This window comes from Myxine glutinosa, chromosome 6, assembly GCF_964187855.1.
Source record: "Myxine glutinosa chromosome 6, kmMyxGlut1.1, whole genome shotgun sequence".
Classification (NCBI taxonomy): Eukaryota; Metazoa; Chordata; class Myxini; order Myxiniformes; family Myxinidae; genus Myxine; species Myxine glutinosa.
The window spans coordinates 108,792,416-108,816,703 of NC_136266.1; the positions used below are offsets into that span (position 1 = coordinate 108,792,416).

At 42.7% G+C, this 24,288-nt stretch overlaps 1 protein-coding gene across 2 annotated transcripts in view; it reads right to left on the minus strand.

Annotated features, from left to right (window-relative positions):
- MPHOSPH9 (M-phase phosphoprotein 9) overlaps positions 1-24,288 on the minus strand; it is a 164,343-nt gene that overhangs the window by 92,927 nt on the left and 47,128 nt on the right. For both annotated transcript variants that reach the window (XM_078780351.1, XM_078780352.1), the window contains exons 13-19: positions 23,492-23,650; positions 22,846-22,933; positions 21,379-21,594; positions 21,014-21,061; positions 18,910-18,974; positions 13,204-13,314; positions 1,851-1,979 (exon numbers count right to left, since the gene is read on the minus strand). In XM_078780351.1, coding sequence (XP_078636477.1) covers positions 1,851-1,979; positions 13,204-13,314; positions 18,910-18,974; positions 21,014-21,061; positions 21,379-21,594; positions 22,846-22,933; positions 23,492-23,650 — 816 coding nt within the window. The remainder of the gene's footprint in view (positions 1-1,850; positions 1,980-13,203; positions 13,315-18,909; positions 18,975-21,013; positions 21,062-21,378; positions 21,595-22,845; positions 22,934-23,491; positions 23,651-24,288) is intronic.

A 24,288-nucleotide genomic window follows, 5' to 3' on the forward strand; every position in this document is an offset into this window, starting at 1 on the left:
TTCTCATAATCACAGGTTGCACATTAACAACACCCATCGAGCACTTACACAGACAAGTAATAAACATAGGGGCAATACCCCTGGCGCTCACCTGGTAGAATAAACAGTATACTGCACCGACAAAAGGTATTCTAAACCAATTTCAAAGGTTGCTAGAAGACAGGGCAGCATGTAGAATCATACGAACATAATCATAAGACTTTAAACAAACAAACAAACAAACAAACAAAAAACTATTTTGGGGGGCAAACCTCCCCTCCCCCAACCACAAATCTCCACTCCAACAAACCTCCCCTTCACCATATACCTCCTAAGACCCCAATTTTTCTGATGCCTTGAACAAACATTGGTACATCATGGGTGATTAAGGTTGTGGTGGTTTCATCGAAATTGCATGTGTAGTTTCTGAGAAGAAAGCAAATACCTATTTAGGGGGGCAGCCCCCATAGATCCCTAAAGGGGCAGATTTTTTTAATGCCGTGAACAAACTTTGGTACACTGGTACAGCATGGGTGGTGAAGGTTGTGGTCAAGTTTCATCAAAATTGTGTGTGTAGTTTAAGAAAAGAAAGCAAATACCTCTTTTGGGGTGTCAAACCTGGACCCACTTTGACCCCCTGCAAACCCCCTTAGACTTTGATTTTCTTAGTGCCGTGAACAAACTTTGGTACATCACGGGTGATGAAGGTTGTGGTCAAGTTTAAACGAAATAGTGTGTGTAGTTTCAGAGGAAAAAGCAAATTCCTATTTTAGGGGGTTAAACCTGGATCCATTTTGACCCCGGTAAACCCCCTTAGACCCCGACTTTTTTTTAATGCCGTGAACAAACTTTAGTCACAACACAACAAATATCATTTGTGCCAAATTTTGTCGCAATCCCATCAGCGGTTTCGGAGAAGTTTCAAGTGTTTAAGGACTGATGGACAGACAGCGCTCCATCACATAAGCTCCCCTGAACTTCGTTCCAGGTGAGCTAAAAATACTAAACATGAAAGACCACTTAGACCTGAGAGGTGAACAGTTCCTTCCAACGGTAAATGCCAACCCTAATCACCTGTGCCACTACATGTACAACCACCAACAGGCCCCTAAGCACATTAAAACTACACCACAAAGACACTACAGTGACATCCTTTGTAACTTCCCCCCACCGAACAATGGAAACAACAAAAAACACATCCACACCCACATCACCATAAATGTAATAACCAACCTGGGTCCAAACAGTATCTTGGGCACAAAACCCCCACCCATCAATGACACAGAGAAACCACTCCCCAGGTCTGATCATGTTCACCTTTCACGCCTTCGCTGTTGACACCACCCACAACTATTACACGACAAACACAGACTCGACGCCACCACTGACGACACCTGCAACCACCGCCAGGCCGCTCCACACACAATAAAACATATCATGGAAGATTGCTTGGTCCTGGCTTCGTAGAGGCAAGAGCACAACATCTTGGATGGAAGGGATCTCTGGGTCACTCCTGTGAGATCGATCGGCTATCTCTGTGTCCCTGGTTTGTTCAACCAGAACTGACCGGGGCAATGCATTAACAACAACAACCAAACCAAACCTAAACATGAGATAAAACCCAAACCAAACCAACAATGTAAAAAATAATAATGAAAATATATTGGGTGAAGACAAGTTGAAACTACAACAAAGATGGTTACATTTGGAAACGATAAGAAAAAGATTAAAGAAAACACACTGTTGCTGGCTTATTTTGAAAAGGTAAATACTGTAGTTCGAATATCAATACACATGGATCCGTTTTACTTTCACTTAACACTGGAAAAAGAAATAAGTTACTTGAAGGAAATTAAAGAAAGTAGCCATACCTGCCTTCCACCTGACGGTTGGTGTTCGCAAATGGAACCTCCTGGGGTGATGTCAGCCATTTGCGGCGGCTGCTGGAGACGTGACGAGGGGAGCAGTTTGTTGAGGCTTTCCCATCTATGTGCGAGGGGCTGCAGGCAGATACAATCTCTTCCAGAACACAAATACGGGAACAAAACATTTGGTTAAGGTGCAGTGGATTATTGCTGGATAAACCCCAGCAAGTTACAATCTATCACCAGACTTTAAAATACCATAAAGAAGAAGACAACAACAACAACATGCATTTTAAGGCCATTTTCCCTGCTAGAGTGGAGGTTACCATAAAGAAGAAGAAGAAGAATAAAAAAGGTCGTAATATTTATCCTCAAAGTATTACAAAATGGAACCAACAACCAAAGTCTTAATACCATGTGTAAGAAAACTGCGCCCTTATTTTAGTTTGTTAGGATATAATTGTATCTGCTATATATTAGAGAGCCGTTTGTCTGTCTGTCGCCATTTTTCTCAGAGATGGCTGAACAGATCTTTGTCAAACTTTCAAAGGTTCATCAGTGACTGCTTGGGAGTGTTTTAGGCAAAAAGACAAAAAGTTCGTTTTTTTTTATTTTTTAAAAATCGCTCTATAGTGCCCAAGCCTTTTTGATTAATGACAGCTATATACAAGTACAGATTCACATAAATAAATACAAAACAATTACCAGACATTTGAACACAAATAATCAAACAATTCCAGAAGCGGTCGAAGTTGGAAGTACGGCTTCTTCTTCTTCCTGAACGTCATCATACTTAACTCAGAAACGTGATCAACGGCACATTCACCAGCATATATTCAACGAAAAGGTAAAATGACGATTTTTGACATTTGTGATGGATTCTGATTTGGATGTAGTTGCTTTTGCATTATATTTGCCCTCATTTCAAATATGTTAATGTTTCTTTTTCGCTTGAGCAACACCGGGTACTCCAGCTATAAACACTTATGCACTTTACTCGGGGTACAAATACAAATACAACTTTGTCTGGTGGGTAACATAGGCTATGTGGCCACGGCCTCATGCGGTGTAAATTCTCTATGTAAATGTGTATCGTGTAGCGCCAACTGGTGATGGTGGCAGAGGGTATTACAATTTCCTTTTTTTTTTACCTGGGCAACACTGAAGTTAAAGCACTTTTTGCCAGGTAAATTTTTCCTCCTTCCCTTCCCCCCCTCCCCAAAATCTGGGGGGCCTGTCAAAACCAACCCACCCCAGGAAACGCCAGGTATTCCTGCTAGTAATACATAATATCATGACAATACATGTCATGATCAAGAATGCCATAAGGCTTCTAAGGCATAAAATGAAAGTCGTGTGATAATCCAAAAACAAAGCTGGCAAAACTGTGGAATCGTTTATGAATCAATTAATAAACCCACCGTTTAGAGGCCATTTTTCCCCGCAAAGCGGGGCTTGGCCTTTTCGGGGACCGTGGTAGTTGTTGTTTTTTGGTCCCCTTTTTGAAGCAATGTTTTATGGCCGGATGCCCTTCCTGACGCCAACCCTTTTTGCCGCCTTCAACGACAAACAGGGAATTACCAGTGAACTGGTACTCAATTAGCCGACCTCGGAAGGATGACAGGCTGAGTCAACCCCCCTGGCATTAATTCGGCGATCGACCGAGATTCGAACCCAGGATCCTAGGATCCTAAGGCGGCACCCTAGCCGCTAGCCCAACACCAGGGATGAATCAATTAATTAATTAACCAGGGACCAGGATTAACCAGGGATGAATAAAGGTAAGGGAATAACAGGGATTAATTAACCAGGGATGAATCAATTAATAACTAAACGTAGAATTTGATGTGCATGTATCAATGGATATGCTTCCTTCCAAGGTAAATGTCAATGCACTTATCTTTGAATCTCCATTAAAGGTTAAGTAAAAAAAAAAAAAAGAGAGAGAGACAGAGACAGAGACAGAGACAGAGAGAGAGAGAGAGAGAGAGAGAGAGAGAGAGACAGACAGACAGAGAGAGAGAGAGAGAGAGAGACAGAGAGAGAGAGAGAGAGAGAGAGAGAGAGAGACAGAGAGAGAGAGAGAGAGAGAATTGAATTTGCAACACCATTTATTTCACAAAAAAATACACCAGGTCAAGTTACATTTTTACAGGAGAGAAAAATAAAAATGAAAACAACAGTTCTTCATGTTAAAAAGAAAAGTACAAATTCGATTCATTTACAACACATAATGCTTCATTAATACACCATTTGTACTCAAAGAGTTTGACATTTTCATTCGCCACATAATAATCAAACTCTAACCTTATTCTTGCAGACACCAGCCCTTTAAACATAGGAACAACATCAAACCCATGCCCATTATCAATTTAAATTTTCCTTGATTTATATATTGAATATTTTGCTACAGCAACTAAGAAGTTTAGGAGAACACCAGAGTCCTTGCAGGAGGGTCTGAAAGATACACCAAAAATAAAAGAGTGTGAAGAAAAAAGGAAAAGACAACTGCTCAAAAAGGTGTGTGAGAATCAAGAAAAGAGGTATTAGTCTTTCGCATTTCACATAGGCATGAAAGAGATCCTCCTTCTGGACACAGAAGGGGCATGCTACTGGCACTGAGCTGTCAAGGTGATGAACAAAGGTGTTCGTAGGGAGGGCCCAATGTGCTAGTCTCCACTGGATATCTGCGAGGAACCCATAAATAGGTAGTTTGTACATATTAGGCCACAGTGGCGTGGCAGGAGACCCTGGCCCTAACCTTTCTGACCACAAGGCCACTCGCGCCACTCCGGAGAAGGGTGATGCTTGGTTTTCTCGAAGGAGCTTGTGAATACCCGCCTTTTTTACCAAATGAAAAGGAGATACAAGTTCACCATTTGACTGGAGAGCTGGGAGCACCTTAATTTCAGGGAAAGACAGCCGAAAATCCTCGACATTGTTTATACCTTCCCAGCCAATATTTAACTCCTTAAACTTCCTCTTGACGATGCGTATAATTTGGCTGACAATACGCACGGATCTTAAACCAAGAATGGCCGCCACCCTGCCAGCAGACATCCATTTTGTCCCAGATGTATCCCTCAGGTCACAAACTTTGCCAATTCCTCCTTGAGTAAATTTCCTAATCAAAGTCGGACTATGAGGAATGCATGGAAAAAAACCGTTATAGAAAATAGGCTCTTGGATAAACATCCGGCAATTATAAGCCTCAAGGCAACGATGAACCCCAAAACCTTTCCAAACTCTCAGCAAACCCTGATAAAAAATTGGGATTGAAACTAAGCTGACACGGTCAAGGTTCACCAGGAACAAGTGCCTATCATAACACAGGCCTCCCGCTTGTTGCAACAAGCAAAACGCAAATGAGCGCCAGGGCAGCTCTTCAGCATACAACAGACGTTGCACAGACTGCAGGCGAAAAGCCATAAGCCGGGTGGACACATCCACAATTCCATGTCCACCCTCCTTCCGAGGATGGTACAGTATTTGCGGCCGAAGCCAGTGGTATCCATTCCAAAAGAAATTGACCAAGACCCGCTGGATGGCTGGTATCAACTCATTGGGTGGCTGCAAGGCAATTAGTTTATGCCATAATGTTGCTGCTATCAAGTTATTTATAACAAGAGTGCGGCCTTTGTAAGAAAGAGATCGCAGCAGTCCTTCCCATCGTTTCAACCGGTGTGTAATTTGTTCAATCATTCCTTCCCAGTTCTTCATTTCTACTTCCTGGTTGCCGAGATAGACACCAAGATATTTGACCCCATTTGTTTTCCACTCTAAATTATGTGGGAGTGACGGTGGCAGTGTTAAAGAAAGGTTATCTGAACCGCACCATAAGGCTACACTCTTGCCCCAATTTACTTTGGCAGAAGAGGCCGCAGAGTAGTCTTTAAGGCAACGCTGCACCGCAGCAACACTACTTGGGCCTTTAATCAGAACACATACATCATCAGCATAAGCTGTGACCACAAATCTTGAACTAAAAACGGCTCCCACATCCTGAGTTATTCGCTGCCTGATGGATGCTAAGAGTGGTTCAAGGGCAATTATATACAGAAGTCCAGAAAGGGGACAACCTTGACGGATACCCCGTCGGAAAGGAAAAGGGGGACATAAACTATCGTTTACTTTCATCATGCAAAAGGTGTTAGTGTATAACAGCTTAACATAGGAAATGAAAGTTTCGCCAAAACCCATCCGCTCCAGAACAGAAAACAAATATGTATGATCAACACGATCAAAAGCCTTTGTTTGGTCAAGAAACAACAACCCAAAACTGGCACGCAAGTACTTATTACAAGAAATAATATCCCTTATCAAAAAAATATTGTCATAAATTGACCTTCCTGGTACACAGTAGGTCTGGTCAGGGTGCACAATAGAGCTGATCACAGTTCCCAAACGGTTTGCTAAAGCCTTTGACAAAAGCTTGTAATCCGCACACAGCAATGAGACAGGCCGCCAGTTCTCGACTAGTTGAGTGTCCCCAGCCTTTGGCAACAGGCACATGACTGCTCTTCTGCAGGACAGAGGAAGCTCTCCAACATGAAGGCATTCATCAAATACCTCAAGCAGGTCAGGTCCCACAAGTTTCCAAAAAGTCTTATAGAACTCTCCAGGCAAACCATCAATCCCAGAGGCTTTACCATCCTTCAAGCTCCGCATAGCAGTTTCAAGTTCAGCAGCCGAAACTGACATGTTCAATGTGCGTTGCTGGTCCTCCTCAAGTCTTGGAAGCCCAGTAGTCAGCTCCTGCAAGATCTCATTACTTATGCTCTGGGGGGAGTACAAGTTTGTATAAAAACCCTTCAAAACAGACTTAATCTCCTGTTGGGAGGTCACTATTGACCCATTAGCAGCACGTAGCCCGTGAATCTGTTGTGCTTTTTTGACAGAGTTCTCCAAACTAAAGAAGTCCTTATTTGGCATATCCAAAGTCAAGTAACTCATCCTCATACGCACCAAGGTACCCATTGCCCGCTGCCTCACCATTTCGGTCAGTAACGACCTTTTTGTCCATAGTAACTGATCATATCCCAAATCTTTCCCAGCCCCATTACGATTCTGTTCTAATTCTGCAATTTCGGCCTTTAATGAGTCAACTGAGAGACTTTGCATTTTAGTAGTAAACAGACTATACTGTTGACAAAACGTTTTAACTTGACACTTTGCAAGGTCCCACCATATGCGAAGGTTGGCATGCTCAAGCTTAGAGGACCGGATTTTCCCCCACACTGTTTGGAAAGCATCTTCAAATTTCTTATCACTTAACAACCGAGTATTGAGTGACCAGTACGCGCTACCTCCTGATGTCAGGGGTAATTTAAAGGACATTGCCACTAAATTATGATCTGAAAACCCTGTTGGGAGTATTTGGGTAGTGGACACCACATTCAGCATTGGCTTATTGATATAGATCCTGTCCAGCCTTGCCCTTGATATGACGCCATCATGACATCTGCACCATGTGTAGGCCCGTGAAGTTGGATGCTGCAACCTCCACACATCCTCAAAACAATAGTTCTTGATGAGGCTCGCTAACACCTTTGCAGAAGCGCCGTGGGGTTCATGTCCATTCCTGTCAACTGAAGGATCAATTGTACAGTTAAAGTCCCCTGCGATACAGGTGAGAGCAGCTGGATCCAGCCCCTCTACAAAGTCCCGCAATGTGGAAAAGAATGTTCTTCTTTCTATAGGTTCACTTGGTGCATACACATTTACTTTAATAAGCTTTTGTGTATTGCAGTAGAACTCCACCGCTATCAAATGTGCCTTATGGACCTCCCGATAAATAACACTCTGAGTGGGAAGCCTGGGACTTAAGGCGATGGCAACACCCGCCTTGGGTGTGGAAACCCCACTCAGCCACCATTGCCCTTTAAAGAGTTTACACCATTCAGCTGCCAAATTGTTTGTGGCATGGGTCTCTTGCAATAGAATGACATCTGCTTTTACCCTCTCCATTGCCTGGATTGCTTGAATTTTTCGTAAGGGGGCACATCCCCCATTGATGTTCAGGGAGGCAATATGTATTTCTCGCGTTGTCATTCTAAGGTGGTAGCTCACCGTCCGCCTGCAATTCCTTATTCGCCTTTGTTACTGCTTTACGAAGACGTTGAAATTGAGGCTCCGAGAGCATGGGGTCATTTTTCTGTAAAAGAGGTTTCGAAACCTTAATGAAAGCTTGAACATCAGGGAAATGATCTCTAATTACAACATGACGTTGTCTAAACGTTTCGTTTAAGAAATCAATGACCTTCCCTTTTGTCACCTCTGCTTGCCTCACCTGCTCCTTCTGAGACTCACTCAGGGCAGCAAGACTGCATCCTTCATCAGCCTCGACCCCACTCTCACCCAGTGGTGTGTCAGGAACTGGCACCTCATCTGTGTCATTGTCACCATGGTATTTTTGTTGCGTCTGCATGGCACCAACTACCCCATCGTTGTTGTCTGCCACCAACTTATCAATCTCTTTCTCATCATCTTCCGTTGAGATGAGGGTCCTTAACTGCTCGTCGCATGGTGCAGGGTGTCCACCATCACACACGGTGACACGCTCGGTAATGCTTCGATTATCTTCATCCTGTGAAATGGGCAGATTCCCATCTCTACCTATTGCATTACCATTTTGCTCATGGTCATCAGGTTGGTCTGTATTACCATCTGCCTGCACGAGAACCATTTTGTTTCCTTTTCCTCCATTCTCATCGCTCGCAAGAGAGCGTTTCAAGTTTCTCCTCGACTCGGTCTCCATCAGCTTCACCTCCTCGAAGTCCCTTTGTTCTTGAGGTTGCAGCCTCTCCTCCACATATGGTTGCTCCACTACCGTATGGGCTTCTCCACCAGCACCACTGTCACCCGCACCCTCGTATTCCGGTGTTGACCTTTTTTCGACACCTGGCTCATCTACAGGGTCGTTCAAGTCATTTACAGGGGGAGGGGGGGCTGCCCCAGCTGCTGTGGCATAACTCTTCCTCACATCAGGACAATACTGCCGAGTGTGTCCGTATGCCCCACATGTATAGCAAATCAAGGTCTCAGTAGCTGCAAAGATCCGGTAATCATGATCTCCTATTTTAAAATTTATAGATATGTTCAGCTGTTTTGCCTCATCCTTTAGTACGACGAAACAAAAACGTCTAAACGACTCTACATGCTTCAGCCTTCCGTTCCTGGTTCGCAGGGGGACCGTGATAATTCGTGAGACGACAGTCCCATGCTCCCCTAATTTACGTAGGATTTCTTCATTCCTCAGAAAGGGCGGAACGTTACTTAAAATAACTTTAACCGCCGGCGTGTCCATGGACGATACCGGGACAAATTGGTCATTCCCCAACGTTAACCCGTTTTGCACCACGATGTCTGCAAGGCTAACTTGTGACACGAAAACCACCACTTTGTGGTTCATTCGAGACGCAGCACGAATGTTATTTACCCCGATCAAATCCCCAATTGCAAGTAGAACATCGTCCATTTGCACGTCTTCCGGCGGAACAAAGCACAGCCCGTGCTTACGCGATAACACCTCATCACTAACACGATCAGCAGTCCTTTGACTATTCCTATTAGCCATTTATCGGCAATAAACTAAACAAACTAAACAGTAACAATGCAATAAACTAACCAAACAAATCAAAATTAGTTAAATAAATAAATAAATAAATAAATAATCGGCACGATATAACCAACCCACGTTATAAATTAATACAGGTGGCTAACCGTTACCGTGCTGTCTCTCTCTCCCTCTCTTGTCTCAAGAGCAGAAGGGAAACACGGAGAAAACTTCACAAACTCGTACAAGGACACAAATGGAGTGAAAGGAGGATAGGAAAGACCACCAACACAGCACCGTACTCACAGCTCAACACCCACAGCCGCCATGATTACCACACCCACGCACGACTCACAACCATCCAGAAGGGGGCGCGAGAGAGAGAGAGAGAGAGAGAGAGAGAAAAGATAAATAGAACAGAGAGAACAACACATGCTTCAAACCCGAGTTATGGTCTGGGTCTGCACAATGATTCTCAAAGGGCACATGACCTTTGACCCATTGCACCAAAAACTAAATCCATTCATGTTCATCTTTGTATTACAGTCCATATTTGTGTCAAGTTTGGTTGTAATCCTTTAGTGGTTCACAAGTTATTACAGTAATAAAATGATCTTCAGTTAAAAGGCACATGCCCCTTGACCTTTGATATTTTGAACCCAAAATGCAATTTGTTCCTGTTTGTATTACAGCCTAATACTTGTGCAAAATAGGGTTTAAATACCTTCAGTGGTTTATAAGTCATTGCGATAATAAAGATTTTCAATTAAAGGTCACATGACCTTAGACCTTTGACCTTATAAACCCAAAATAGAAGAAGTTAATCTCGGTATCATAGTACATACTGGTACCAAGTTTGGTCAAAATCCCATAACTGGTTCACAAGATAGGTCGGTAACACAATTTTTAACTAATGGGACCTCTGACCTTTGAACTCTTGACTCCATAATGTAATCAGTTCATCTTTCATCATTATACATAATTGTACCAAGTTTAATCCCTTCAGCCATTCTTAAGTTAAAGTGGTAATGAAAAACTATCATGGAAGGACGGAAGCACGGAAGGACGGACGGACAGCCGGACAATCCAAAAACATAATGCCTCCAGCGACTTCGTCGGTGTAGACATAAAACAAGACTGATAGTCTAACAATGGCATAGCAGGGCTATTTTGATACTTTAGCTGAAGAGGATAGCATGACACGAGTGGGGATAGCAGTTAGCAAATAATGTGAGTATTACATTTTTTTGACTTCAGGCACGAACAGCCGGTTCGTGAATGACTTGGGTAAAAAAAACAAAAAACGGCGAATGGCAAACGATGAACCAATAAATTCCACATTCCTATGCCACATTCAGTCGAACGTCAGGCATTGACAGCAGATTTGTGAAGGACTTGGGCAAAAAACGTATGTAGTCTGAATGTTGCTATATCCAGTCAATGGCGAAACTGCAAATGGGGAATCCACGAATGTTATGGATGGAAACCCTTACATCATTTCCTCATTCTGCTTTAAACTGAATATCTCTATATTTTTATTTCAAACAGCATCATTCCAATCACAAATTAATACTACAGTGTTAATATACCAAAATATCATTTTAAATCACGATTGTATCGAAATCTATCTATAATTCCAGCAATCTCTGTGTGTCTGTCTGTGTGTCTGTGACCGCTGTTTCTCGACAACCACGGGTCCGATATACTTGAAACTTGCCAGGTATATTGCTGGGGACCCGAGGATGTGCCTTTTCAAGGTTTGAAATTAATCGGACAAGTACCTACCGAGCTATGTCCAAAAAACGCTTCAACCAATCAGAGAGCAGCGAGCTATCACGTGTGCCGAACCGTTAATGCAATGCAAGCGTTAATGCGTTAATGCAAGGCTTTTCTTTTTTTCCCTCTTCTCTTTCTACTTTTCCTTGCGATTAAATTGCAAACAGCCAAAATACGTTGGCGCTAATTGAATAATTGGCCATTAACACTAAAATAATCGTAACTGCGATATGCCAACTTCCGGACAGTGCAGCCTTCCCTGTTGTTGTTGTTTGCAGCAGCTGTTTGCAGCAAGGCAAGGCTTTTCTTTTTTTCCCTCTTCTCTTTCTACTTTGCCTTGCGATTAAATTGCAAACAGCCAAAATACGTTGGCGCTAATTGAATAATTGGGCATTATGTTTTACAACTAATAAAAACGAATTTGCGATTCATTCGCTTTCCTGCGCGTTTGTGTACGCGATGGCGATTTATTTACCAAACTCCGGAAGCCGTTCGCTTTGGACCGAACCATTGCATGTAAATAGAGGGGGGGGGATTGTCACCACTCGCAAGCCGTTCGCTTTGGACCAAACCATTTCATGTAAATAGGGGGGGGGATATAATTTTAGATATATATATAGTACGGGCATGCCCTAGTATTATTAAAGCAGAGAACAGTTATCATGTGTTCATTTCCGGATTCGGGAGCAAGGTCTGTGTCGATCGCATTTCAAAATCATAATTGTATTGTATTGAGGAATTTGTGAAATTGTATTGAGGAATTTGTGAAACCTCCTACCTACCTTACGACACCCGCTGGGACCCCAAAATGTAACACATAGTGTTATTATATTCCCTTTTAGTAAAATATGCAACTGCAATGGTTACTAAACACTGTCCCTGGAGTCATGTGACCAGATCCTCGGCTCTGATTGGTGTACGTTTGTGGGGACATACAGGGTGACAAACGTTATTCTAGACGGCATTGCCCTACGGGCAAAACTGTAAAGATCTGGGAAATGACAAAATCATACAAAAATATACAATTTTCTATATGTCTGTCTGCCTTATTTTGAATGCAATACATTTGGCCGTTACTTATCCAATCTCATCCACTTGTCAGGAGAACTAAGGGCCACATGATGGAGGTAGTAGCGACTTCATTCCCCACCCCCACCTCCCCCCTCTCCCCTAGCGGGTTTTCCACCTTGCACGAAATCCATGTAAAGGTGCATATCCGGGTTAATATAATTAATCGTGGCATTTTTCCAAAGGCACTTCTAACAATAAAAGTAATAACATTAATGATAATAGCATAATATTAATGTTATTACAAAACAATATTAATACTAATAATATCCCCTCTCCCCAAGGGTTTTTTCCTCCTTGAACAAAACACTGTGTTAATGTAAATAAATATCTCATTTTGGGGCAAGCATAACAGAAGTAAAAAATATTATGAACCACAAACACATATCATTACCTTTTTAAACAGTCGCGACTGCTGTTTAACACTAAACTGAAAGAAATTTGGAGTAATCCCCACCTCCTTGAGGCATTCTATGCTTATGGCGCCCACCACAGATTAACGGACCCAAGACAAGATCTACTGTAATCTACATACCCCAGAGAAGATAATAACATGACCCCTCCCATAGGAAGTGGGTGCACTAGTATGAAGAAATTTCACTCTTTAATTGAAACAACAAACAAAATCTGCTTCTGTGCCTGACATGCAAAAGCCTCGGAGGCCATTCTACTACCAATAGTGAATGCAAGCTTCAATATTTTGACCCAAATGCATATGAACCACACAAAAAACATTTGCTTGCGGACAGAAGTAATTTCATGAAAAATCATAATTACAAGTCCAGAAAATCACTAGTTTTATTTGCATTAATTTGTAATGTGTTACTTTTTATACTGTATTACTTTTCCTTATTTATTCAATCTACTTGACATATTGACATCCCGTGACAAATTCTATATCGTGGCCAATGGGTAATACTGCTCGGTTATGGTATGACGATCTATCGAGAAGCTTCTTACCTGATGGAAATGTGCAGAAGATCCGAAATACCATCACTATTGCGGTGTGCGTGAGTCGTGCTTCTCCCGTGTTCCATTTGCTTTATCTGGACCTCCAGCCTGGAGTTCAACCTGGAATCACACATCATATACAATGATGGACTTCCTAGCTTCAACTTGTGAAGATGAACCAACACAAAGATATACAATTATTTGAACAGATGGGAAGAGATAAACAAGTAAACCATGTCTGTAGACTGTCCAGGGCTGAATCTAAAAAGTAATCATTAATGAATTGATATGCGAGTTGGTTTATGGCTTCGATTTTGTTTCTTGGAGACAGGTGTATTTTCAGGATCAGCCTTGTTCAACATAAGTATTCTTTGGTCATTGTTTTGCGCATATGTATACGACATACATATGATGGCCATCTTCTACTCTGAGGTGTGTGTGTGTGTGTGTGCGTGCGTGTGTGTGTGTGTGTGTATGTGTGTGTGTCATGCTATATTCCAAATGGTTCCCTGCTGTCGTAGAATAATAAAAATGGTACCGTTGTAAAGCTAATAGTCAATTTACTTCAAACAAAAATTTCCAGGTTGTAAAATGTCATGTCCATTTAATCATAAAGTTGCCTTTTAGAAGGACTTGGAGCTTAATAAAGCGATTCCAATGGTACTATTTTTGAGTATGCTACGACAACAGGAACCCTTTAGAATAAAGCGTGAGACACAGAAGGAGCACACAAAATTATATGTCGTAATACTTCTCGAAGCAAGAGAAATATATTTAATAGTACAGCAACCTCTTGATTTATGCCATTGTTGCGTTCTTGAATATAGTCATGTAAATGAAAAATGTGTAACAACAACAACAACATGCATTTTAAGGCCATGTTCCCTGCTAGAGCGGGGGTTAGCCTTGCGGTCCCGACAATCTTCTCCATTTTGCCCTATTTTCTGCATCTCTCCTTGTTAACCCCCTTGCCCGCATTTCTTCTTCCACCATCTTTAGCCAAGTCTTTCTCGGTCTTGCCCGTCCTCTACTTCCTTCTACATTAACTTCCATCACTCTTCTCAACCAGTCACTTTCATCCTTTCTCAATACATGACCAAACCATCTCAACCTGTTCCTCTTCACAGCATCAATCACAGGCAATATTCCCATCATCTTTCGCAATTCATCATTTGTCTTCCTCTCTCTCAACGATACTCCGCACATCCATCGAACCATTCGCATTTCCACCCTTTCCAGCCTTCGTTGCTGCTCTACGTTCATTACCCATGTCTCGCTCCCATAAATCATAACACTTCTCACACATGCAGCATACACCTTTCCCTTCAGCTTCAGCGACACTCTCCTCCTCATCAGCACGCCACTCAGTTCCCGAAACTTCTTCCATGCACATCTCACTCGAGCAACCGTTGCCGAGTCTGATCCACCTTCTCCATTCAGCATGTCTCCGAGGTAGCAAAATGTTTTCACACCTTCCAGCTTCACGCCGTCTCCAAGATCCAACTCAACATTTCCTCCATCTGCAGCTCCCTCTGTGCACACCTTACATTTGAATGTAGCTGCCACACTGGTTAATTAATGACCCTCTCAGACCACTACATTTTTGATGAACCCACTCAGCACACATTGTACATTGAAGGGAGTTCACTCCGACACCCTTCCTGCACACAGCACATGGCCACTTCCCAGTTCTTTCCACCTCACCACATGCTTTACCACTTGCCATCACCTTTGTCTTTCCGATATTCACCTTCAGACCTTTTGTCTCCATTCATTCCTTCCACTTGTTCATCTTTTCCTTCAGTCCATCCATACTTTCCGCAATCAACACCAGATCATCTGCATACAACAACTCCCACGGTAAACCCTCCTTTACGGTCTGAGCCAGCACCTCCATCACAGCTACAAATAGTAGTGGACTTAGTACCGACCCCTGATGCACTCCCACCTTCACCTCAAACTCACCACTGTTCCCGTCCTTCGTCCTTACAGCTGTGCGTGCTCTTTTGTACATTGCCATCACTACTCTGATCAACGATTCCTCCACTCCTAACTTCCTCAATGCCCATGTCAATACTTTGTGTGGAACCCTATCGAATGCTTTCTCCAGATCAACAAACCCAAAAAACAACTTCTTCCTCTTATCCATGTACTTCTCCTGCAACTGCCTCACAATGAAAAGCGCATCTGTCGTTCCTCTTCCTGGCATAAATCCAAACTGCATTTCGTCGATCTTCACTTTCTTCCTTATCCTCCTCTCCAACACCCTTTCCAATACCTTCATTCCATGCTCCAATAACTTTATCGCTCGGTACGAGCCACACTCCAGAGGGTCACCTTTCCCCTTGTATAGAGGGACGAGGGTACTCAGTTCCCAATCCACTGGAATGCGGCCTTCTTTCACCACCAGATTACAGATCTCTGTCATTCTCTTCACACCCCAACTTCCTGCTGCCTTCAACATATCTCCCACAACTCCCGTCGGCCCTCCCGCTTTTCCACTCTTCATTGCTTTTATCGCTTCCTCAACTTCCTTCTCAGTTATCTTCTCTGCCGGTCCTAAAACTGGGTTACTCTCTATGTTGCCATCCCATTCATTCTCTGTATTCAACAGCATTTCCATATATCTTTTCCATCTTCCTTTAATTCCATCTGGGTCGATAACGATTTGTCCCACTTCATCCTTCAAGCAAGTCACCCCCATCACATCACACCTCTCTTTCGCTATCTGCCTTGCAATCCTGAATACTGCTTTCTGACCCTCTTCCGAATCCAAGCGTTCTCCGAACATTTTCCTACATGCCTGCTGCGCCTTTGCTACCTCTTTCTTTGCAGCCTTCCTGGCTGCCTTATAACTTTCATGCTCTGCTGTTTCTGCTCCCGTACCCTTCGCCTTCTGCCACTCTTTGAACTTCTTCCTCTTCTCGTCAATCCTCTTTCCAACCTCAACATCCCACCACCATGTTTCCGAGTGCCTCGGTGGTCCTTTTGTCCATCCACATACCTCACCAACGGCTCCCAACAGACTAGCTTTCATGGACATCCAACCACTTTCAAGCTCAACCACATCATCCTCTACCCTACTCAGCCTCTCTTTTAATGCCTCCCTTACTGTCACCTCTTTCAACCTCCACACCTTCATTCTCGGTTGGTACTTCACCCGCCGAGCTCTCCTCGCACCTTTCACCCTTATGTCGCAGACAACCAAGTGGTGCTGTGAAACAGCCTCCTCCCCCGGGATCACCTTTGTGTCCCGGAGGTGCCCCCTATCTCGCCGACGCACCATCAGGTAGTCAACGGTTGTCGTCGACCCACCTGACGTGTATGTAACAAGCTTATTGTCCTCTTTCTGGAACTGAGTATTACAAATCAACAAATCAGCTCCATCAGCAAACTCCAAAATCCTTTCACCTTCTCCATTTCTCACACCATATCCGTAACCCCCATGAACTCCCTCAAAACCATCCATACTCCTTCCCACATGTCCATTCAGGTCTCCTCCCACCACAACAACTTCCTCATCTTTCACGTTTTCCATCAGCTTCTCTATCGCACACCAGAACTTGTCCTTCTCTTCATCGCTTCGACCAACCTGCGAAGCATATCCCGAGATGACGTTCACCAAGAGCTTTCCAATCATCATTTTCACCATCATCAACCTATCACTCACTCTAGTCACACTCACCACACTGTCTACAAACTCCTTAGAAAACAGGACACCAACACCATTCACGCCCCCCGGGCACCCTTGCCACACAAACTTGTATTTCTGTCCCTGCCTACCCTTCACCATTCTCACACCACTTCCCTTCCATCTCGTCTCTTGCACACAACATATGTCCACTCTTCTTCTGACCAATACTTCCACCACTTCTCCTGATCTCCCTGTCATTGTCCCCACATTCCATGTCCCAAACCTCAGAAACCGATCTCCACTTCGGGCTGCACCCTGCCCATATGTACTTGTGATTGTCATGGTTCTCTTTTTGAGGCAATGTTTTTATGGCCGGTTGCCCTTCCTGACGCCAACCCTCTTAGTCGTCTCTTACGACATGCAGGGATACGGTGTACCTATTTCACCTTCCACTGAAAAAAAATGAAATGAAATGAAACAAAATGACAAAACAACAAATGAAAAATGTGTAAATTAAAACTAATTTACCCATAAGAATGTAAGAGGCATAGGTTAGGGGGAGTGCTGCCTCAATCCTCATCTTTATTGCCCTATTTTATTACTGTTACAGTAGTTTATTTTATTTGAATTATGTTTAGGATCCACCTGACATTCCTTCTCCAGCAGTAGAAGGTCCTCATTTGAGAGCTTCTCCCAGTACAAGTCGAGCAACTCCTCTACATCACCCTCCTCCACCTCATCAAAGCTGGCATTCTTTCGGCATTTCAACGATTTTACGTCGTCCTTTCGGCACATCATTATTTACACTGAAACCCTTGAAGCTATGAACAAATTGAGGGCAAAGTTTCCCCAATACACCATTCATACAGAAACGTGTGACTTCCTTCCAACACTCCTCAACATCCCTTATTGTAAAGGCCTTCCAGAATTCCTTTACAGTCATCTGATCATTATCAGTTGACTTCACCAGGTTTGCAAATGTTCTTCGGAGATAATACACCTTGAATGTAGCAATCACTCCCTGGTCCTCATATCAGCTGTACGATCGCCTCTTTCATACCGTCCTAAAATATCCATTTTTACTTCAATAGTGATGGCCTTCCTCTGTATTTTGCTCACACTACCAACCTCGATACTCCACAAACGCTTTCCACTCATGATTGCAAGTGTTATGTTTATTACAGCGGCACAATTCACACGTAAAATGGGAAACACTTGACGACACGCACAACCCAAGATTGAGGTTTTTCGGAAACTGAGGGAGGGGGAAGGCGAGGGAGAGGGAAGGCAATCTAGCTAGCATCCAAATGTTATCGTGAACACATTTTCTTGTTGTTCTGGTTCAGTGCTAAAATTTAATCGCTGCGTTACTCACGAGCTCCAGTCGCGTAATTCTGCTCATAAACGTAAATAAAAAAATGGTATGACAGGCGCGCACAATTCCAAAAATGCACAAACAGAACCACGCGTACAACGCGACCTTACCAAACACAGAAGGAGCACACAGACAACAAGAAACAGCCACAACAATGGCAACAACAACAACAATTACATGCTATAAAATATCCCTTTTTCACACGTTTCACTTTATTTTACATCCTCATTGAAACTTAAAGATATAGAAATATGTTTTGTGAAGTGCAACATGATGTCTTTTAATTAAATCCATCAGCGAAGCGACAGGTCTTATATGCTCGTATCAAAGAAGAAACAAGTGCATTTGGGAATTCTCCATTGAATTGTTCATCAAAACCTAGCTGACTCGGTCAATCAGCATTCAAATATAGTGATCGGCCTGCATCAGCAAGTCCGGTTTAGAAGTGGTGCCAGGCACAAATATATGAGTCAACATCATAATCCTGAAAACGAGATTGTGCAAATCATGAGCTTTCTTGTTTGGCAATGAATGAAGATGGCCACATAATCTGAATATGATAGAAACAGATTTGTCTTTCAAAATGTCAGGCCAGAAAATATCTCGACAAAAATAAATAAGAAAGGTGAATAAAGTTTAAACGTAGATTTAAACACAATGTGAGATGTGAGAAATGACAAATAGTGCATATATTTTGAACAATTACCTCTTAAGCTCTGCTGCCTCATCATTTGCATCAATGAGCCTGTTTTCTGTACTTCTCAAAGTTTCCTGAAAAAAAAAAATACACCACAGTAGAAAGGAGTTTCTTATTTTCACCATAGAAATTTCAGCCTTCTGAAGAATTTCTGTTCTACAAACCAAATTCCCCAGACACACAAGGCCTCTTGATGTGCAAATCCACAATCAATAGATTCCCTTTAGTTTCAAATATACAAGTCAAAAATGCCACCATTTTGCAGATGTCATAATGTACTGTATATAGACAGTCCTAACAACAAATCTAATTAATGAACTCAAGGATCTATACTTGGGCCTCTTCTTTTCTTATATGTTAATGACCTACATACTTGCTCTTCTTTATTATCTTTTTTTATTTTTGCTGTTGATACAACTATTGTCTATTCCAATCCTTCTCATGACTCTTTGATCAACACTCTCAATACTGAGCTCATTAAGGTTTCATCCTGGTTTAAATCAAACAAACTCTCTATATAAATGAAATGAATAAATGAATGATCGTTTTAAGGCCATTTTCCCCGCAACAGCGGGGGTTAGCCTTGCGGGCCCCATGACAATCATGGTTCCCTGTTTGAAGCAATCTTTTTTTACGGCCGGATGCCCTTCCTGGCGCCAACCCTTAGTCGCCTCTTACGATGCGCCGGCATACGGTGTACCTATTCTAAACCAGGGTACACACCGGGATCATTCATCCCAGCAAGCTGGTACTCAATTTGCCGACCCCGGAAGGATGACAGGCTGAGTCAACCCCCCTGGTGTTAATTCAACGATCGACCGGGATTCGAACCCAGGATCCTAGGATCCCAAGCCGGCATCCTAACTGCGAAGCCAACACCAGGCTATAAACCAAATAAAACAAAGTGTATGGTTTTGTTTTAGGAAATCCACCAAACCTCTGTCTGACACTATTCCTTCTGTCTATATTGCCAATGAACCCATTACTTTTGTTCATTCGACGAAATTTCTAGGTGTTATCTTGGATGACAAACTTAGCTGGACTAATCATATTTTATCGATGGCTAAGATTATTTCTAGAAACACGGGCGTACTGTCCAAACTTCGTACCTTCCTTCCTCCATATATTTTATTCTCCCTCTATAATACCTTAATCCTCCCTTACCTGAACTATTGTAACATTGTCTGGGCACGCTCTCGTTACAATCAGCAACACTCACCTCAGTTATTCAAAAGCGCGCAATAAGGATCTGCACCCTCTCTCATCCACGTGACCATACTACACCTCTTTTTACCAAACTCAACACATTGACACTTTTTGACATTAATAAATTACATACAGGGATGTTTATGTACAAGCATATTAACAAAACTTCCACAAGTTATTTCATCTTACTTTACAGTTGTCCATGATATTCACTCTCATTTCACGAGATCACAACATAACTTATTCCTACCTTTTACTCGTACATCTTACTCCATTAATACTCTACGTTATTTTGGGCCACGCCTTTGGAATAGTATTGATGGAGCAGTGAAGGCACAGTCATCTGCGAGTCGGTTTAAGTCTTCCTATAGACAAAATTTGATCTCATATTATTGTTAGTTTCCTTTCTACACGTTGATTTCTTATTCACTTTTGCAAGTCTTACCTTATTGTTATTTCATTCGTTTTTATTTGTTTATTCTTGTTATTGTTATTCATTGTATTTTTGACTATTTTTCCTTCATTTTTTACCATTCGGTATCTTAACCTAATTTATCATTTTTCATTTATATTGTTAGTCCATTGCCTCCATATTTGGAGGAGTCCATTGCCTCCTCCAAAATACACCTCCATACTGAATATGCCTCCATATTTGCTTCCCTATATATTATCTTGATTGTATCCTTCTGAGTTTTTTAAGTTCCGAAGTATTACTTTCGTATATTTTTGTTTGACTCTACCTTGGCAACTATGGAAATAAATGTTTCTTTGAAGGGAATTGAATTGAAATGATAAAAATTCCATTCTTCCGCATCAGCATGAAGCTTCAATACTTTAAACAATAAAATATGAAGCAGCACCATTTTTTGTAAAACAAAACAAACTAGAATATCTTCAAGTCACTTACTTTCATGTGTGCATGTTCATTGGTAAGTGTTTCATACTCCGCCAAAAGCTGGGCAAAAGGAATGCAGGTGCTTAAAACTTTGCAAGTATGAAAGAAACCAAAGCTCAAGGAGTACAAGAGATTGAAACCTTTACAAAATTCATAACCTTTAAGGTGTTAACCACTCATGAACTTTAACAAAGTCAGAAATTTTCATATGGAAGATAATCCAAGTGGATATCTCATGGAGCCAGTCCAGTGACCTGGGCTGGTGTTGTGATTTGTGTTTGTTTGCCGAGAGTAAGCACTAGAGAAAACTTGCATAGATTACTATGCCTTTTGTCCACATAAAATCGGAACAACCTGGACATATAATAATTTCTTACATCTTGAAGCATGCGCCGCTCTCGGTGGCTACGCTCCTCTTGGTTGTCAGCAGAATGATACAAATCGTTGTAGGCCCGCTCCACCTCTCGCACCCTTGTCCGCAGTGCTTTTGCAGCACGCTCCTCACGCTCACAGCGAGCGCGCACTTCCTCCAACGTGCGCTGCATCATGTGCGTTGCTTGTACCGCCGTATCATAGCGCTTCGGCCATGCTTCCTGTCACGAGACAGTGCCAATAAACTGACGGATTCCACTATGTACGCAATAACATTCACAAAACTTGGATTCCCAATGTAAAAAGGATAACGATCATCTTTTAAAATTAACAACACATTGGTTTCTGAACAGCGGCATTTGTTCTTGGATATTGTCCTCAACTCAAGCCACTTTTAACATTTGTCTTTTGACAAATTGACTCTGAAGAAGTCACATCATTTCAACTGACCTCCAAAGTATATTGTTACGTTTGTGGGGGTAGCGATGAAATACCGTAGTGGAGATAGGAAAGTTTAAATTAACATGGACCGTGTGACGCGAAGAAGAACAACCTCAATGTACTAAGTAGGGAATCGATAGAGCATAAGATTGTATATGTGTCTCCATTCAAGGGGTAGAGCTATGCTAATTAAGTAGGGCTTAAGGATAATCCCCAGTGTGTAATTGCCCCAATGTGATTTTCCATACATTTTTTATTTTATCAAATAGGGCTGCCAATACAACAACAATTACAACAACAACCATAATCTCCGACAGGGCCAGGACATTACGATCGGCAAGTACATGACCCCGCCCAGCCGAACATTCCCGAAGGATCGTAACTGGCAGGCCACGCCCCGAGCTTCGTCAATGGGCATCAAGCAGACCGTGAGGGGACGATTGGTCGTAGCGATAGAATGTGGCGGGAAGTGGGGATTGGTCGAGTGTGATGTCAGCGAGGGAAAAAGGAGGGTGCGCTCCTCCTTTTGTCTGTCTGTTCATGAAATGTCTGTCTGATCATGAAAAGCAGGAGCAAAAGGAAAGTACTTTTGTGTCGTGTTAGTTTACTTGTTCGTGGGTTCCAGTTATAAACCCCGTGGCGGCTGTCCATTCAGGTAAAGCTTCGGAACTTTCCCGCGCGTGCAAAACGATAATCCCGCCAAGTTCGGCTATTCATCTGAGGCCGGTATTCATCGGCCACGGACAGGACAATATTTAACCAGGATCCATCAAAAATTAATCATCCAAATTTCGTGTCTCAAAAGTGAGATAACCAAACGTTCACACATCTCTAAAATGGCTCCCATGGGTTTTCTGTTCTGACATCTCAAATCTCACCGACATGGCACCAGAGTTGAGAATGAGGAATCACTGAATGACACCGTGGAAAGAACCAATCGGAGCATTCATACATTCAGAGTTCATTCATTTCCCTGTTCTCTCCATAGATTGAAATTAAAATTATTCGGAATTTTGACAAAATGGCTGTACCAGCTCTCTGTCGAGATCTCTGTTCCTGCTCTCAAGATCATGAATGCGCTGTGTGGCTGAGTGCAGGGCCTTCTCTGCTTCTTTACATCTGAAATGCAGGTCCACTCATGAATCATAGTCACAAGCACAGAAACAAGCAAAACCAGTACAACATATCAACAGATTGAATGGGCACATTCATGGCCATATAACCGTGATATGAGTTGGGTGTGAGCAAAAAACACAGCAAAATCTGCACAATATTTTATTTTCAATAACCGCTTTTACACGATAGGGAAGAATAGGATTCACAAAATGATAGTCTTCTTCATTACATAAAATTTATACTTTATCTATATTTTATTCAAAAAAAATTCTTAACCATGGAAAACACTCTTTTGATGCAAGCTAGAACATGCAGTCGGGTTTGGTTTTGGCCATTGCTTGAAAGGCCGAATTTAATTGCATCAGTTACAATGGCTTGCAAAGCTCACCCTTCATGACAATTCCATGCGGTCCAAATTTGCATTTTCATATTTGTATATTTACTACCAAAATATAAAACATAAAAAATACCCAAGAGACTTTAAAGTTGCTTTGCCAATAGGTATACAAGTTTTGTTACTGCTCCAAATATCCAAAACACCAAGCAAGCAACGTCGTGTACCGTTCAGAGAGACCTGTTACAGTGAGAGCAGTGTCTCGGTGCGATGAACTGGCGTCATGGCGAGCCAGTTGCTCAGTCAAGGCAGCCAACTCGGTCTCATAGTAAGCTCGAACGTCAGAAAGATGCCTGTTATGTTTTTCACGTAGGAACACTCGCAGCCTGGTACATCGCATGGAGGGAGGTGGCAAAGGAAAGTAATGATTACACAAATGCAATACGATGCAACAGCTACACATACTGCTGGAAATTAACAACGCAAGTCTGTCAGTTTCAGAAAAACTAGGCATGCCTTTCAGTCGCTTCGCCGATAAGTTTATAACAAGACAGAATGTTGTAATTAACAAACATATTGCACGTCTTTCTGTGAATGTCAATGAGGATGTAAAATGAAGTGAAACACACAAAAAAGGATATTTTACAAGACACTAGCAGAAGTACCCGGCGTTGCTGGGCAGGGGAGAAGGGGGGAGGGGGAGGGGGAGGGGAGGGGAGGAAAGGGGAGGGGGGAAGTGGAGGGGAGGGGAGGTGAGGTGTGGGGGGGGGTGGGGGGAGGTGGGTGGGAGGAGGAGGGGGGAGGTGGGAGGGGGGAGGTGGGAGGGAGGAGGAGATGGGGGGGGAGGGGAGGATGGAAGAATGGAGGAGAGGGGGGAGGGGGGGGAAGGGGGAGGAAGGAGGGAAGGGGAGGGGAGGAGTTAGGGGGGAGGCAGGAGAGGAAGGGGGTTCATATATATGGCTGGTGGGTGAATGGGGTGAATGTGGCGTTCATCACGTTTCTGAGGTAAGTGTGATGCTGATCA